General features: G+C 44.1%; 2 protein-coding genes across 2 annotated transcripts in view; both read left to right on the top strand.

Annotated features, from left to right (window-relative positions):
* Positions 1-15,299, top strand: part of LOC310995736 (NACHT, LRR and PYD domains-containing protein 3-like) — a gene marked incomplete at its 3' end in the record, with an annotated part of 361,364 nt that overhangs the window by 2,746 nt on the left and 343,319 nt on the right.
* On the top strand, positions 4,252-13,425 carry LOC310995671 (protein NLRC3-like; the record flags this gene model as incomplete). Its single annotated transcript, XM_083984789.1, has 6 exons — positions 4,252-4,291; positions 4,442-6,245; positions 6,366-6,539; positions 6,631-6,804; positions 12,697-12,743; positions 12,896-13,425. Exons 1-6 carry the CDS (start codon positions 4,255-4,257, stop codon positions 13,423-13,425), a joined length of 2,766 nt encoding a protein of 921 aa, XP_083840915.1. The 5' UTR covers positions 4,252-4,254.

Raw genomic sequence — 15,299 nt, 5'->3', positions numbered from 1 at the left:
GGAGAAAAAAAAGATGCAACAGAGTGTGTAATTAAGAGTTTAATATTCACTCCTCTGTTGCACAGATCCAAGGGCTCTGTATGCAGACATGTTGCTCCACAAAACATTTTTCAAGTACACAGTAGAGCGCAGGTTCTAGAGATTACTTCTTTAACATCTTATGGCAGTAAATTAATTAAAGATCACCTTAAAGATCGCCATTTGAAAAAAAATCACGATCGTCCCTTCGATCGCCGATAGACGATCTGATCGAAAATCACTCCATCCCTAATCCTAACAAATAAAACTGTTCAAAGTTTTTGAGTTTCTGTTGAACGTTCTTCTGTGGAGTCACATTTAAATGATTCTCATTTAAAAACTGAGTTATAACTCAGACACACATTGTCCAGCAGCAGTAAAGAGTCCCTGCCTGAACATCCACATGTTAATATTCAGTGATGCTCACAGTACAGCCCAGTATGGAAATATATCAGCACCATCTACTTAAACAGGAAGTAACCACTGGGTTAAAATCATCATTCCATTTGCATTACAGTAAATGTTGATGGTTTTGTTTCCACCTGGTAGAAGGAACATGGTGATGTTGGCTGCATCAAGTCGCCTCCTGGTGGCAGCTTTGAGGTGTACAACAGGCGAGGGGCCGATTAGTGATTTCTAGTGAGTTCAGAGTGATGTCAGACACAGAGAGCAGAGACAGAGGATCACATCAGTTATAGGAGCTGAAGCAGAATCTCAGCAGCTGCTTTTTACAGGAGCAGACCAACAAACATCCATAAATACTGAGAGAGAGAACGAGCAAAACTCTGGTAAAGATAGAAATGTCAACTCATCTATTCAAAACAGATACATGACATTTTCTGAGGTGAAAAATCCTTCATTATTAGGGTTTGCAGCTTTTATATACAGGGATAAAGAGAAACAAGTCAAGGGTTTTTTAAGGTTCATGTTCTTTCTGTGTTAATTTTCTTTTAAACCTAAAACTGTTAAACATGAGTTGTGTTGTTGTTTCAGGATCCAGCAGCAGAGACCAGACTCTCCTGAACCCAGCTGTCTGTCTTTAAAGAGCGACATGTCAAAGGGCTTGTTCATTTACTTTAAAGGAGGACCTGGATCAGCTGATCAGATGTAAGTCGTAACTGACAGTCAGACTCAGGTTATTGTAGAAAAGAACCAGTTAGTACGACGTGTTGTTGGAGCAGTGTAGGGGAGGAAATATCTAGAGACATATAACAATATCTCCCCAATACATATCTTGTCTTTCCGGTGTTAAACTGAGGTTTTCAAAATAAAGTAAAGTAAATATTTATTTAATCTGACTCCATTTAAAAATAACTTTACTCTTAAATATTGGTGGTAATTAAAAGTTAATCAATCATTAAATTAAACTCTTTAAGAATTAAATTATATTGTTAAGAAATCTGGCATCAGGGATGGTATAGATTATTAAAACCACTCAGTGACATAACATGTCATGACAGTATCATGGGAGAATAGCCCGGATGCCTGGGTTGAGATCATGGGTGTAGGTTTGCGTATGGACCTATGGACATGTCCATACCAATATTTTGAGAGAGCAGATTTGTCCCTACCAATAAATTGAACCAACTGTGTAAGAGCCATTTTGCCCTTTTATTTTGATGTTTAGTTTGTGTTTTATTTTGGTGGTTTATGTACCTTCTTAACATAGAAGAATAGCCCTGATGCCTGGGTTGAAGTATTCAGAGGTACAAGAACATGACTTACCATATAACTAAGATCTTTTAGACTAACTTAGTTCAGGGATGGCAGATATAGACTTAAACTATTCAGTGACCTTCTTAACATAGAAGGACAGCCCTGGCACCTGGGTTGAGATATTCAGAGGTCATAAAATATAACTCAATAGTTAAAGGACATGATACTCAATCTTTTCTATTCAACTCAGAGGTTAAGGGTAAGGATGTTATCAAATGAAACTTACCAGATAACTAAAGACCAAATACATTTCCAATAACAGATTCTTAACTATTTAGAACAAAAGTCTCAACAAGGCAATATTAGAAATGAAGGGTTAACATTCCAGTTTATTGTGATGCACAAAGTTAACAAACTATAGCCAATAGTAATAATACTTAAGAAACAGATTCGATGTGTGGGAGCTCTGGTAAGCAAAGCAGATTAACTCAAAGTGAGGTTCTTGCTCTTTCCCTTAAATATCCAACCAGAACAAAGACACTTCTTTTTATATATATATATTTTTTTGGGGGGGGTTTGCCTTTAATCAACAGGATAATTGAGAGAGACACGAAATGGGAGGCAGAGAGGGGGGAATGACACGCAGGATAGGGCCTACTCGGGGTCACCTGCAGTGAGGACTATAGCCTCAACACATGGGGCAGGTGCTCTACCAACTGAGCCCCAGAACAGAGACATTTCTAATTCACATATCAATCAAAATTTACAAGGGAATGCTATTTCCAGATGGGGACCTTTTGACCATCAGGGGGTCTTTTCACATGACAATGAGCCTAAACCTTTTACTTCTTGCACTGGGACCATCAGACCTACAACATTTCAAGGAGAAGTCAGGTAGACAGAAGGTGTTACACTTTAGAGTGATGAGAGACAGTCCCCAAATGGTGAGGTTCGAACATAGATGGTTTAATCATTTACAGTTAATCAAAAGGCAGAATATACATAGAATGGTGACATTCAGGCCCCGTCCACACAAATCCGTTTTTTTCGAATCCGGATAAATACTTTATCGGATTGGCCTCGCGTCCACACGAATACGGCGTTTTCAGGGGGTGAAAACGGTATTTTTTGAAAACGGGTCCCAGAGTGGGAAAATTTGAAAACGCCGCCCCAGCGTTTTCGTCTGGACGGCCAAACGGCTTTTTTCTGAAACGATGATGTCATGCCCCCCGCCGCTCTACCTGTAACCTGAGACACACACCGCTGCTGCAGCTGCTGCACAACAGCCTATATGGACGTAACAGCAACAACGGCCGACTACCGTCAGGTCGCTTGGACGCTGTGGCTGAATCGCGCCTGTTTAATCATCACTGATCATCATATTTACTCTGACACGACTCCCTGTCAACATTTAATCCCATGTTTGAGTTTGAAGACAGCGGGGGACTTCTTCTTCTATTGAATTACAGCGGGGGCTTCCCGTCTTCTTCTCTGTCTTAAGTGTTTGTGTGTGGCAGCGCTACAGTGCCACACACACTCCACCCGCTCCACACAGGCCTGGCCTATGTACTACAGCGTTTTGGGTCGTTTTCACTGGATCCATGTGGACGCAGGTATTTCTGAAAACGATGCCGTGTTTACGGAGATTTTTTTCAAAACGATTAAGAAAAAGATCGGATTCAGTGAAGCCGCGTATTCGTCTGGACGGGGCCTCAGTCTGGGGAAAACCTCCTATTGTTTCAGAGACAGCATTTCAGGGTGGGGGGGGCGCATGACGTCTGTCCGACCTCCCACTTCTCCGACTTAAGTAGCCCTAACCCTTAACCTTACCCTAAACCTAACTTTAACACTGTAGAATGGGTAGTCGGAGAAATGAGCCGTCGGACTTTTGGGCAGTTGGACTGACGTATGCTCCCCTGACTGTCTTACACCAGGTCTGAAATTATTACTTGTTTTTTAATGTTGCCGGAGGTATCATCACGGAGTAAGAATTTCATTGTACTGTGTGACGCTGTCTTCAGTATATATGACAATAAAGATTTGAACCTTTGAACCTTGAAATCAAAGTGTCTCTGTCTGTTGTCAACGTCCTCAGGGGACATATAAAGTCCATCTTGTATTATCTCTCTGTACTGATGTTGACTTGACACTGATTCCTCCACAGAGTGGAGCAGGAGAGCTCAGAGGTTCCCAGTGGTCAGTCTGCCCAGCAGCATCAAACACACCTGGACTCCATATTTATGGTGAGGACATGTCCAACAGCTGCTGTTACATCTGTTGTGTTCACCATCATCTCCACGCTGCACTTTGACACCAGTGGATTGTCAGTCTGTCCAACATGGATCTGATGTTTGGCTCAATGGTTTTAGTTTGATGCTGTCACTCATAGAGTTTCTGTTCCAGCTGCTGGAGGAGAACATGGTCACTTTTGTCAAGAATGAGCTGAAGAAGATCCACCAGGCTCTGAGTCCAGATTATCCAGAATGCTCAGGGAGTCAGAGGGAGGATGAGGAGGATGAAGAGCAGAGGTGGAGCAGCAGAGAGGCATTAGTGAAGATCACAGTGAACTTCCTGAGGAGGATGAAGCAGGAGGAGTTGGCTGAGCGTCTGGAGAGCAGTAAGAGGATTTCTCTAAAGATTCAACATGATGGACAAAGGAGACGTTCACTGACATCAACACATGGAGGGAAACATGTTCATATAGTTATTTAGAGAAATTAAAATGTTATATTTTCTTATTGATCTTTTTTCTTCTGTTTTTATTCAGGACATGCTACTGCAGTTTGTGGACGTAAACTCAAATCTCTCCTGAAGAAGAAGTTCCAGTGTGTGTTTGAGGGGATCTCTAAAGCAGGAAACCCAACTCCTCTGAACCAGATCTACACAGAGCTCTACATCACAGAGGGAGGGGCTGGAGGGGTCAATGATGAACATGAGGTCAGACAGATTGAAACAGCGTCCAGGAACCCAGACAGACCAGAAACAACCATCAGACAAGAAGACATCTTTAAAGCCCCACCTGGAAGAGACCGACCAATCAGAACACTGATGACAAAGGGAGTGGCTGGCATTGGGAAAACAGTCTTAACACAGAAGTTCACTCTGGACTGGGCTGAAGACAAAGACAACCAGGACATACACTTCACATTTCCCTTCACCTTCAGAGAGCTGAATGTGCTGAAAGAGAAAAGGTTCAGCTTGGTGGAACTTGTTCATCACTTCTTCTCTGGAACCAAAGAAGCAGGAATCTGCAGGTTTGATCAGTTCCAGGTGGTCTTCATCTTTGACGGTCTGGACGAGTGTCGACTTCCTCTGGACTTCCACAACACTGAGATCCTGACTGATGTGACAGAGTCCACCTCAGTCAACGTGCTGCTGACCAACCTCATCAGGGGGAACCTGCTTCCCTCTGCTCGCCTCTGGATAACCACACGACCTGCAGCAGCCAATCAGATCCCTCCTCATTGTGTTGACATGGTGACAGAGGTCAGAGGGTTCACTGATCCACAGAAGGAGGAGTACTTCAGGAAGAGGTTCAGAGATGAGCAGCAGGCCAGAGAGATCATCTTCCACATCAAGACATCACGAAGCCTCCACATCATGTGCCACATCCCAGTCTTCTGCTGGATCACTGCTACAGTTCTGGAGGAGCTGTTGAAGACCAGAAGGAGAGGACAGCTGCCCAAGACCCTGACTGAGATGTACATCCACTTCCTGGTGGTTCATCTAAAACTGAAGAAGGTCAAGTATGATGGAGGAGCTGAGACAGATCCACACTGGAGTCCAGAGAGCAGGAAGATGATTGAGTCTCTGGGAAAACTGGCTTTTGAGCAGCTGCAGAAAGGAAACCTGATCTTCTATGAATCAGACCTGACAGAGTGTGACATCGATATCAGAGCAGCCTCAGTTTACTCAGGAGTGTTCACACAGATCTTTAAAGAGGAGAGAGGCCTGTACCAGGACAAGGTGTTCTGCTTCGTCCATCTGAGTGTTCAGGAGTTTCTGGCTGCTCTTCTTGTCCATCTGACCTTCATCAATTCTGGACTCAACCTGATGTCACAACAACAAACAACCTCCAAGAAGACTGAAACAACAGGAGTCAAATCTGCAGAGACAAACTTCTACCAGAGTGCTGTGGACGAGGCCTTACAGAGTCCAAATGGACACCTGGACTTGTTCCTCCGCTTCCTCCTGGGTCTTTCACTGGAGACCAATCAGAATCTCCTACGAGGTCTGATGACACAGACAGGAAGTGACTCACGGTCCAATCAGGAAACAGTTCAGTACATCAATAAGAAGATTAAAAAGACTCCCTCCGCAGAGAAAAGCATCAACCTGTTCCACTGTCTGAATGAACTGAATGATCGTTGTCTCGTGGAGCAGATCCAACTGTACCTGAGATCAGGACGTCTCTCCACAGATGAACTGTCTCCTGCTCAGTGGTCGGCTCTGGTCTTCATCTTACTGTCATCAGAAGAAGATCTGGACGAGTTTGACCTGAAGAAATACTTTACTTCAGAGAAGGCTCTTCTGAGGCTGCTGCCAGTGGTCAAATCCTCCAACAAAGCTCTGTAAGTGTAGAGATAGTTGGATTTATTCATCATTATATAAAAACACATTTGTTTTTGCAACAGGACAGAAAATAAAATTCCTTTCTTATCATTTCTAATTCCTCTTGATCATCTCTTCAGACTGAGCAACTGTAATCTCTCAGAGAGAAGCTGTGAAGCTCTGTCCTCAGTCCTCAGCTCCCAGTCCTCTAGTCTGAGACACCTGGACCTGAGTAACAACAACCTGCAGGACTCAGGAGTGAAGCTGCTGTCTGTTGGACTGGATAGTCCACACTGTAGACTGGAGACTCTCAGGTGAGGATCCATCCAGCTGTTTATCTGATGACACTTGAACACAGCAGCAGGTGTTGACAGAGGGTTCCTGTGTGTTGTTGTGTGTGTTCAGTCTGTCAGGATGTCTGGTCACAGAGGAAGGCTGTGCTTCTTTGGCCTCAGCTCTGAGCTCCAACCTCTCCCATCTGAGAGAGCTGGACCTGAGCTACAATCATCCAGGAGCCTCAGGAGTGAAGCTGCTGTCTACTAGACTGGAGGATCCAGACTGGAGACTGGACTCTCTCAGGTATGGAGAGGCTGCTGCAGCCACACACACTGTCTGATAGAAGAGGCAAGGCAAGGCAAGGCAAGGCAATTGTATTTGTATAGCCTGTTTTTACAAACAGTTTGTCTCAAAGGGCTTTACATGACATCATAACATCCTCTGTCCTTAGACCCTCACATCGACTGAGGAAAAACTCCATGGAAAACCCTTTTAACAGGGAAAAATGGGAGAAACCTCAGGGCGAGCAACAGAGGAGGGATCCCTCACCAGTGGCGTATCCAGGATATTTTTACTGGGGTGGCCAAGATGGGACACAAAGCTAGTGTGGGGTGGCCATGGCATAACAAAACTATTGTGATATACGCAGCCGACCGCGGTTCAAATCTTGGCTGGAGGTTCTTTACTGCATGTCACATTACCTCTCTCTCGCCCATGATTTCCTGTCTCATAAATGTCAAGAAGAAAGGTTTACTGGTAAAAAAAAAAAAAAAACTTTTAAAAAACAGTATTTTTTTCACAGTTCTTGGTACTCTCTGGTTGTTTTAACATGTCGGTTTTTAATCAGTAATTGTTCAGGATAGGGTACAGCTTTTCTAAGAGCCTAGTGGATAAAAGTCCTCACCTCTTCACAATTTGTATCAGGGTAGCAAAATTCACCTGCTCTTAACTCATCCTATAGAATAACATTCATCAGTCATTAGCTCATTATCTGTATTACCTGTATTGTTACCTGTGTGTTCTTTACTAATTGAAGCCCTATCTAGTGATTAAATAAACACAGCAATCTAGGCAACAGAAGAAACCCAAAAACTCAAATTAAAGCTTAATATTTAAAGATAGGCCTCATTAAAAGGTGTAGGCCTATCTGTAAGCAAAAGATAAACTATGCTTGTAAGAAAAAACTGAAATTGCTCTTAACATGCTTGGTTTATGTTATTATTTATCTTACATCTAAATTTGTTGGAGATACTGGAATTTGATTTTTTGGTTTGTTTTTTGCCAGCACACGTGTGTTTTTGTTTAATCAGATGCTGCCTAAATTAGTAAAGCAAACGTAGGTAACAATACAGGTGACACAGATGGTGGCCAGATGGCTAGGGATGAGCAAGTAGCTACACCATTGTCTCTTCAACCATATAAAAATTATCTGTATGCAGCCTATGGAGTGGGTGGGACTTTAACCTGTAATTGTAAGAAGTTGCTATTATTATTATTAGAAAACTATAGTATTTACAGAAAAGCATCAGCACTGAGCTTCAGATTTTTGATCACAAGTAAACAATTTACAGAACAAGTTTCTTAGAAACACAGAACATGGATATTCTTAAGTGCATCTAGGGCTGAACGATTTTGGGAAAAGATCTAATTGCAATTGTTCGGGCAGATATTACAATTCTGATTTGATTCACGATTTTCTTAAAATCAAGCTTCAGTGCAATATTCATTATGTATAGCTAGTAAATGTACAAACATGACAGAAAATTACAGCATGACATTAAAACATTAAATGCCATGCTCTAATGCAAGAATGAAAACTAAAGTTAAGTAGTGGGGGCCAGAGATGTTCACAAGTCTTTTTTTTTTCTTCTTTTTTTTTTTTTTTTTTACCAAATCCAAGTCAAGTCTCAATTCTCTAAAAAATAAAAAATCTCCTGTCTCCTCTGGTTGTAATGACGCTTCTATCATCTGCTGCTTTCCGGTCTACTAAGAATAGGTACTGCACAGCTATATAGTCTAGTCCTATTTCACAGCAAACATATTAACAGGAGGACTTAGCCTAGGCTACAGTAGCCTGATGTGTGTCAGTTATGCAGCAGCTCGTCCCCGACCCCGTGACGGAAGGTCTGACCACAAACGGACGTTAACTTGTGCCTCACTGGTGTCGCTGGTTCACAGTCACCTGTCTGTCACTCACCTGCAGCTGACTGCGCAGTCAGAGGATCTGCTGTTCCTCTCTATTTAGCCTGGTGTCTGACTGCACTCTGTATAAAGTGTGTTCATTTCGACACTGTACAATTAGCGCGATATAGCGCATTTACCGTTTATTAGCGGTCAAGCGCGACCTATGCGCCCGTGTGTGTGTGACAGAGAGAGAGAGAGGGAGAGAGAGAGAGAGAGAGAGAGAGCGGAGCGAGGCACAGCTACAGTGACTGTGTGTAGAGGAGTGTGTGACAGCGTTCCTCTTGTTTCTTGTGTTGACGAACTTAACCAACAACTACCTATCAAATTTGGGGTGGCCACAGGGGTGGCCAATGAGTTTTCAGGGGTGGCCAGTGCCACCCCAGGCCACCCCCCAGAATCGCCATTGTCCCTCACCCAGGTCGGACAGACGTGCAATAGATGTTGTTACAGACAAGAAAACAGTTTATAACACAGAATGTGGGAAACATGGAAATGTTAACAAGAGCTGATGAAGGAAGGTTCTGGTGGGAGAAAAGGCAGGGAGAGCAGGCCAGCTTAATGGGAGGACTGGATGGCAGGCTGGTTAATGGGAAGGGAGGGCAGGCCGGTTTGTGGAGAGGAGAGGAGAGGGGAGAGGAGGGAAGGGGAGGGGAGGAGAGGAGAGCCCTGACTACTGCTGACCAGAGCGATTGATACAACAGAGTGGCGACACTCCCATAGGACTCCCATAGAAATACCGAGTAATTTTGAGTCATAAAGTGGTAATAATCTTTGCCATGTACAGTAACAATGTTGACTTAACAAAATAAAATGTATTAGACTGATCGGTTCATTGTAAAACATTTATTTATTTACATAAATGTGGTGATTTCAGTACATAGCCCAGAGGCAGCCCTGCTCACTTTTCATTCAAACAAACTAATGCAGCTGCCACATTTGTTAAATTTCATCAATGAGACCAACATTAATCTCCTAAAAAGAATTTAACCAGCCAGCGGTAAACCTCTAAAAGTGAGCGGGATCCCCCGGGATGACCGGAGGTTGGCCCCGGCAGATCAGCTCAGTAGACCGGCTACTGCCCTTGTGACAGCCGCTTATATGTTAGCATTAAGCTAGCAGACTTTATATGCTTGTTGCGAGTTGTGACCATAGACTGTAAAAAGAATGGACGTAGCATCCGTGACGTCACCCATTGGTTTTGGGGAGTCGTTTTTGTGACTCAAATATGGCGGCCTGGACAGCACCATGTTGGATTGGCCGGCTGAGAACCCGCCCACTGGCCTCGAAGCAGCCTGTCTCCGGACCGCTCCGGACCTGTCACTCAACGTTTCCGCGCCCTAATTGGCCAGAGTTTTAAAGCAGAAGTGAGTGATCCGGTCGTTTTCGCTAATGCTGCGTTCCAGGCAGGCTTTTGAAATCGTAAATTACAGCTTCAAGTCACAACTTACGACTTTGTAGCGTTCCAGGCAACCCACTCGTGTTTTTCCGACCTGTTTTACCGGTGAAAGTCACTATAACGGCCACTCGTAACTTCCGACCGGTGAACTCGTACCAGATCGAACTGGTACCACTTCACGGTCGGAAAAATACGAGTTTCCTTGAACGCACCATAACAGTCCTCGTCGCTACGTCACCACATTCACGGCGTTCCTTGGCTGCACACACAGCCCTGCATGCCGTTCTCTCTCCTCATTGGATAAAAACTGTAGGATACGATAAATGTTTTCTCTTCGGCTCAGAGCAGAGCAGAGGGACTGAGAGACCCGTGTTTCAGTCCAAACACTCTATGTAAGTGATTGCTGTCGGAAGATATAACTATTTAAGACTTATATTAACACAAATATATCACTCACTTCTGCTTTAACCTATTAACAGTAAAACGGTAGAGTTAAAAAAAAAATTCACCCCCCTCAGAGTGTGTGTGGGGGTAGAAACTATCGGTTGAGACCAAAAAACGTTCTGACACCAGGCTTTGATCATGTTTATTGAGGATGTAAAGTCGGTGATTTTAACATGGGGGTCTATGGAGAATGCTCCCTTCCAGGGGCGTCACTAGGTTTTAAGGACAGGGGGGGCTTAGCCCCCAGTAGATGCACAGGATGTGAGCGAATGTAGTGCGCAAGCACAAACGTTCACAATGGCCCGGAAAAAACACAATATTTAGAATTTAGAGTAAATTTAGAGTATTGAATCATGGGCTAGTTGAATCTAAGAATTCAACTACTTTTGAATTTTACTGTGTAAAAGTAGATGCTAAAAAAAGTGAACCTGAGTAATTTTTCAGGTGTTTGACTATCACGGATATGTCCAGGTGGACTGGATAACTAATTATATTTCACTAGTGGCCTGTGTCATAATGGTTATACACTCCATCCAAATACAGCTGTTTTTGGCTCATTTTGATTTCACCCAGACCTCCTCACATTTTCCAATTCAAATAAGACCAGACAACAGAAATGAAGTGCGACTCCAACTGGAGCAGATATTTATGGTAAAGAGTGCACATTTCACCCTAGAAACCCCTTCATCTTCTAACCAGGACCTTCACAAGAAATTTCAGATTTTTTTTTTTCTGAGGTGAAATAGACATTGGGGGGTGGTTCAAATGACTGACCCTGAGTATCATTTTAATTTGAATATTCTGCTTTTATTAGTAGTTTTATATTTATATTTCATATAATATCTGTATCTTCGCTCTAGCTTTAAAACTGATCCGTTTACAACGCAATTAATATTTCACATGAATTCAAATTGTATCGCGGTCATTTTGACAACACTACTATTTAGAGATGTAGTAGCTTATTGTCTGATACCTGCTAGTCCTCTTTTAGCCACAGGTGGACTGACTCTCTCCCTCTGTTGACCTCAGAGCTCCTGCAGCCCGTCACTGCAGGCTCGGAGCGGAGCTTCAAACAAGCCGCCGCTACATGGGCGCTACCAACTCACAGCTGGGAGGGGGGTGGTCACACACTCAACAAACTAATTAAATTAAACAAATCAGAAATAACAAGAGACAAATGCGGTGACAGCTGGGGTTCTTAAAAGGAAAATATATGTCACATATATATATATAAAAAAAAGTCACATAATAAAAGAACACCAAATTATTTGAGGGGGCTTAAGAATATTTTAGGGGGGCTGAAGCCCCCCTAAAATAGGCCTAATGACGCCACTGCTCCACGTGAAATGTCTAGCAGCCTAATTGATGAATTAAAAAAAATCTGACCAAGAAAGGTTAGGAACCACTGTTTTAAAAGACACTTGGGTTTTTTTGATGAGCAACGGCAACTGGAATATTCAAAAACTGTCAGAATAGTCAATAAACATTTACTTTCTTTGAAAATTAAGTTAAAAAATTTTTTTTATTTAAAAACTTTATAACCACTTTCAGTATTCGGTATTATTCGGTTATTCGGCCAAGCATTTTGATTTTATTCGGTATTCGGCTTCGGCCAAAAAAATGCCATTCGGTGCACCCCTAATTTTATGTGTCATTTTTACTGTAGGACAGGCTAGGACACCATTTGTTTACTATGGTCACTTCCGCTCCTCCCACACACCGCGGTGATTCGCTAGGACACCGCCAATCAGAATCGCCATAGCTAGCACACAACCAATCAGAGTACCCGACGAGTCTACTCTCCCGACGCTCCCCGACTGAGCATGTCGAATAGGGCCCGACGAGAACAGACAGCTTCCGCCCCTCCCCGGCAGAGATGAACACACCAAACAGACGCGTACCCGACGCCGTCCGACTCTCCCCGACGCCCGACTGTCGGGCCGGTGTGTTCCTGGCTTAAGCCTATAGCAGCGTAGCTATAAAATGGTTCAGAGCTACCTGAACCAGCCCTAACTAAAAGCTATGTCATAAAGGAAGGTCTTAAGCCTGGACTTAAATGTAGTTAGAGTGTCTGCTCTAACAAACGCGTTGAGTGTGTTTCCTTCCTTATCAAACACTGAAACCATCCACTCTTCTTCTTCTTCTTGCTCTGATCCCCCTCCTCCTTTCAGGGTGGAGCCTGCTGGAGTCCCATGGTTGACACCAGGTCTGAGGAAGTGTAAGTGTGTTTTTACTTTGATTCATGGAAACAAAGCAGCACATTCAACCATCTTCACACTGTCACATCACTGACCTCATGAGTCTTCATCAAATTGTCAATAGCTGATCACATGATCAATAACTGCAGCTGTGTCTTGTTCTCTCCATCAGATTCCTGTCCACTCACAATCGACACAAACACAGTGAACACAAAGATCAAACTGTCTGACAACAACAGGAAGGCAGCACGTGTGGTGGAGGAGGATCAGTCATATCCTGATCATCCAGACAGATTTGACTCTAAACCTCAGCTGCTGTGTTCAACTGGTCTGACTGGTCGCTGCTACTGGGAGGTCGAGTGGAGAGGACTGGTTTATATATCAGTGAGTTACAGAGGAATCAGAAGGAAAGGAAACAGTGAAGACTGTTGGTTTGGAATGAACGATCAGTCCTGGAGTCTAATCTGCTCTGATGATGGTTACAGTGTCTGTCACAATAGCAGACAGACCTCCTCCACCTCCTCCTCTGTCTCTAACAGAGTAGCAGTGTATGTGGACTGTCCTGCTGGCTCTCTGTCCTTCTACAGAGTCTCCTCTGACTCACTGATCCACCTCTACACCTTCAACAACACCTTCACTCAACCTCTGTATCCTGGGTTTGGAGTCTGGTTCAGTTCTGGGTCTTCAGTGAGTCTGTGTTGAGTGAGTCATGGTCTCCTGTGACAAATGTAAATTGTCTGTTGGGACATCACTGCTTCTGGGAGTGTCATTTGATTGCAAGGTTTTAGAGTAGCCCAGGGGCCGGTTGCACCAACTGGTCTTAACTAAGCCTGGTCGTAACTCCTAAGTTGGTCTTAACTCATTGAGTGCCAACCACGTAATTTCTCGTTTTTCGTTCCCATGCGTTGAGTGCCAAAAACGAAATTTTTCGTTTTTTGCTTTTTTTTTTAAATTATGAAAATAGACACTTTAATACACATTATATGGTATATACCGCCCGGTCTTCATCTGGAGCAACACCGTGTCCTCCCCAAAGTCCTCCCGCGGTAAAATCTGATGGTCTCTGGACCAAAGCAGACCGCCGGCACCGACCCGTACCACAGAAGGACCGCAACCACCGGCGGGACCGGTGTTCGCGAGCCGCGGTGGCCGATAGACCCTCACGCCGGGATTCCACTGGATGCGGAACGATTCCGAAACGGGTCCGCTACGGAACGGCTGCGTACTCCGACTCCGTCAACTCACACCGGTTCCGTCCGTGATGTTGATTGTTGCGGCTCCGCCGCACAGCGAGAACACGTGATCTTGCGATAAAGCGGGTTGTAGTTTCCATAAAGTGAACCACAAAATCAAAAACAATTAATTTAATCCAGAGGAGTAGTAGAGAAACAACTTGGTGCTGACCTGACTTGATTTTACAATCACTATTTCCTTGTCCATGGTGTAAACGGGGTGAAATGATGTCTGAAAACCTCCGAGCTGCTGACTTCAGGCCGGTCGCTGCCCATTACAACGTTTTCAAGGTGTAAAGCAGGAAATATGCACCGCTGTAAACATGGTGTATTTTATCTTGAAAATTAACCGGGTGTTTTATTTTGTATTTTGCCCGCGATTTCCTGTCATATACGACCTGCTCTGTGCTGATTGATGCGCCGTGCTCCGGCGTCCGGCAAAAATAGAAGCTCTGCATATCTTTTGCGAGGGCTGCCGGATGCCGGTGCCGTTACGGACCCACAACGCAGCGGACCCGGAGTCGGTGGACGCTGCCACGGTGATTATAATTAATACGTAACGGCTCCGCCGCCGTACCGGAGCGGATCTGCAGCCGTTCCGCATCCAGTGGAATTTAGGCGTCACATTCCGCGGCGAGAGGCTGTGACACGGCACGGTGCGTCTGTGTTATTGTTGTTTAGTGGCGCCCCCCCCCGCCCCCGCTGGTGGTTTTGTGAATAGAACAACAATTGTTGTGTATATTTATCTTATACGAGCCCTTTGATCCAGAAATGCGAGTGTCAGAAGAGCGACAGGCACAAACAGAGCACCTTTCATAAAAGACGCTCTATCTCCTTTTCTAGAAAAAAAGGAGGGATTTTGGTGAAACCCAGCCATGTTTAGCTTGACTTTTCTCAGGAACGGAGGCACGTAGAAACAAACGGTTTGTGGTCATTTGAAGCATAAAGTTAAACCTTTCAATTGAGGCAATAATATAGAATACACTATGGCTCTACATAAAAAGTCAAAAATGGTCTAAATTGCCGGTACACTTGACTAAAACTTTGGAAAGGAGCGCGGCACTCAATGAGTTAACTAAGACCAGTCTTTAGAGTGGACTTTAGGCCAGTTGCACCAACCAGACTTACGCCTGGTCTTAACTACGCCTGGTCTTAGCGATGCGCGTTCATGTGAATGCTTACAATAGTGTGCGTTGCTAGGATACATTGTTAACTACCTTCCGCTGTCTTGCACGTTTCCATTAAAAAAAAGTGCAATCAGCAGCTGCAGTGTTGGTGGCAATGATGCCTTGCGGTCCGACAGTGACAGCTCTTCAACAAGTTCATACAGATCTCTCCTACAGT

This window comes from Trachurus trachurus, assembly GCF_905171665.1.
Source record: "Trachurus trachurus genome assembly, chromosome: 13".
NCBI classification, from domain to species: domain Eukaryota; kingdom Metazoa; phylum Chordata; class Actinopteri; order Carangiformes; family Carangidae; genus Trachurus; species Trachurus trachurus.
Note: the sequence above shows the minus strand (reverse complement) of the source record. Positions and strands in the feature narration are given on the sequence as shown.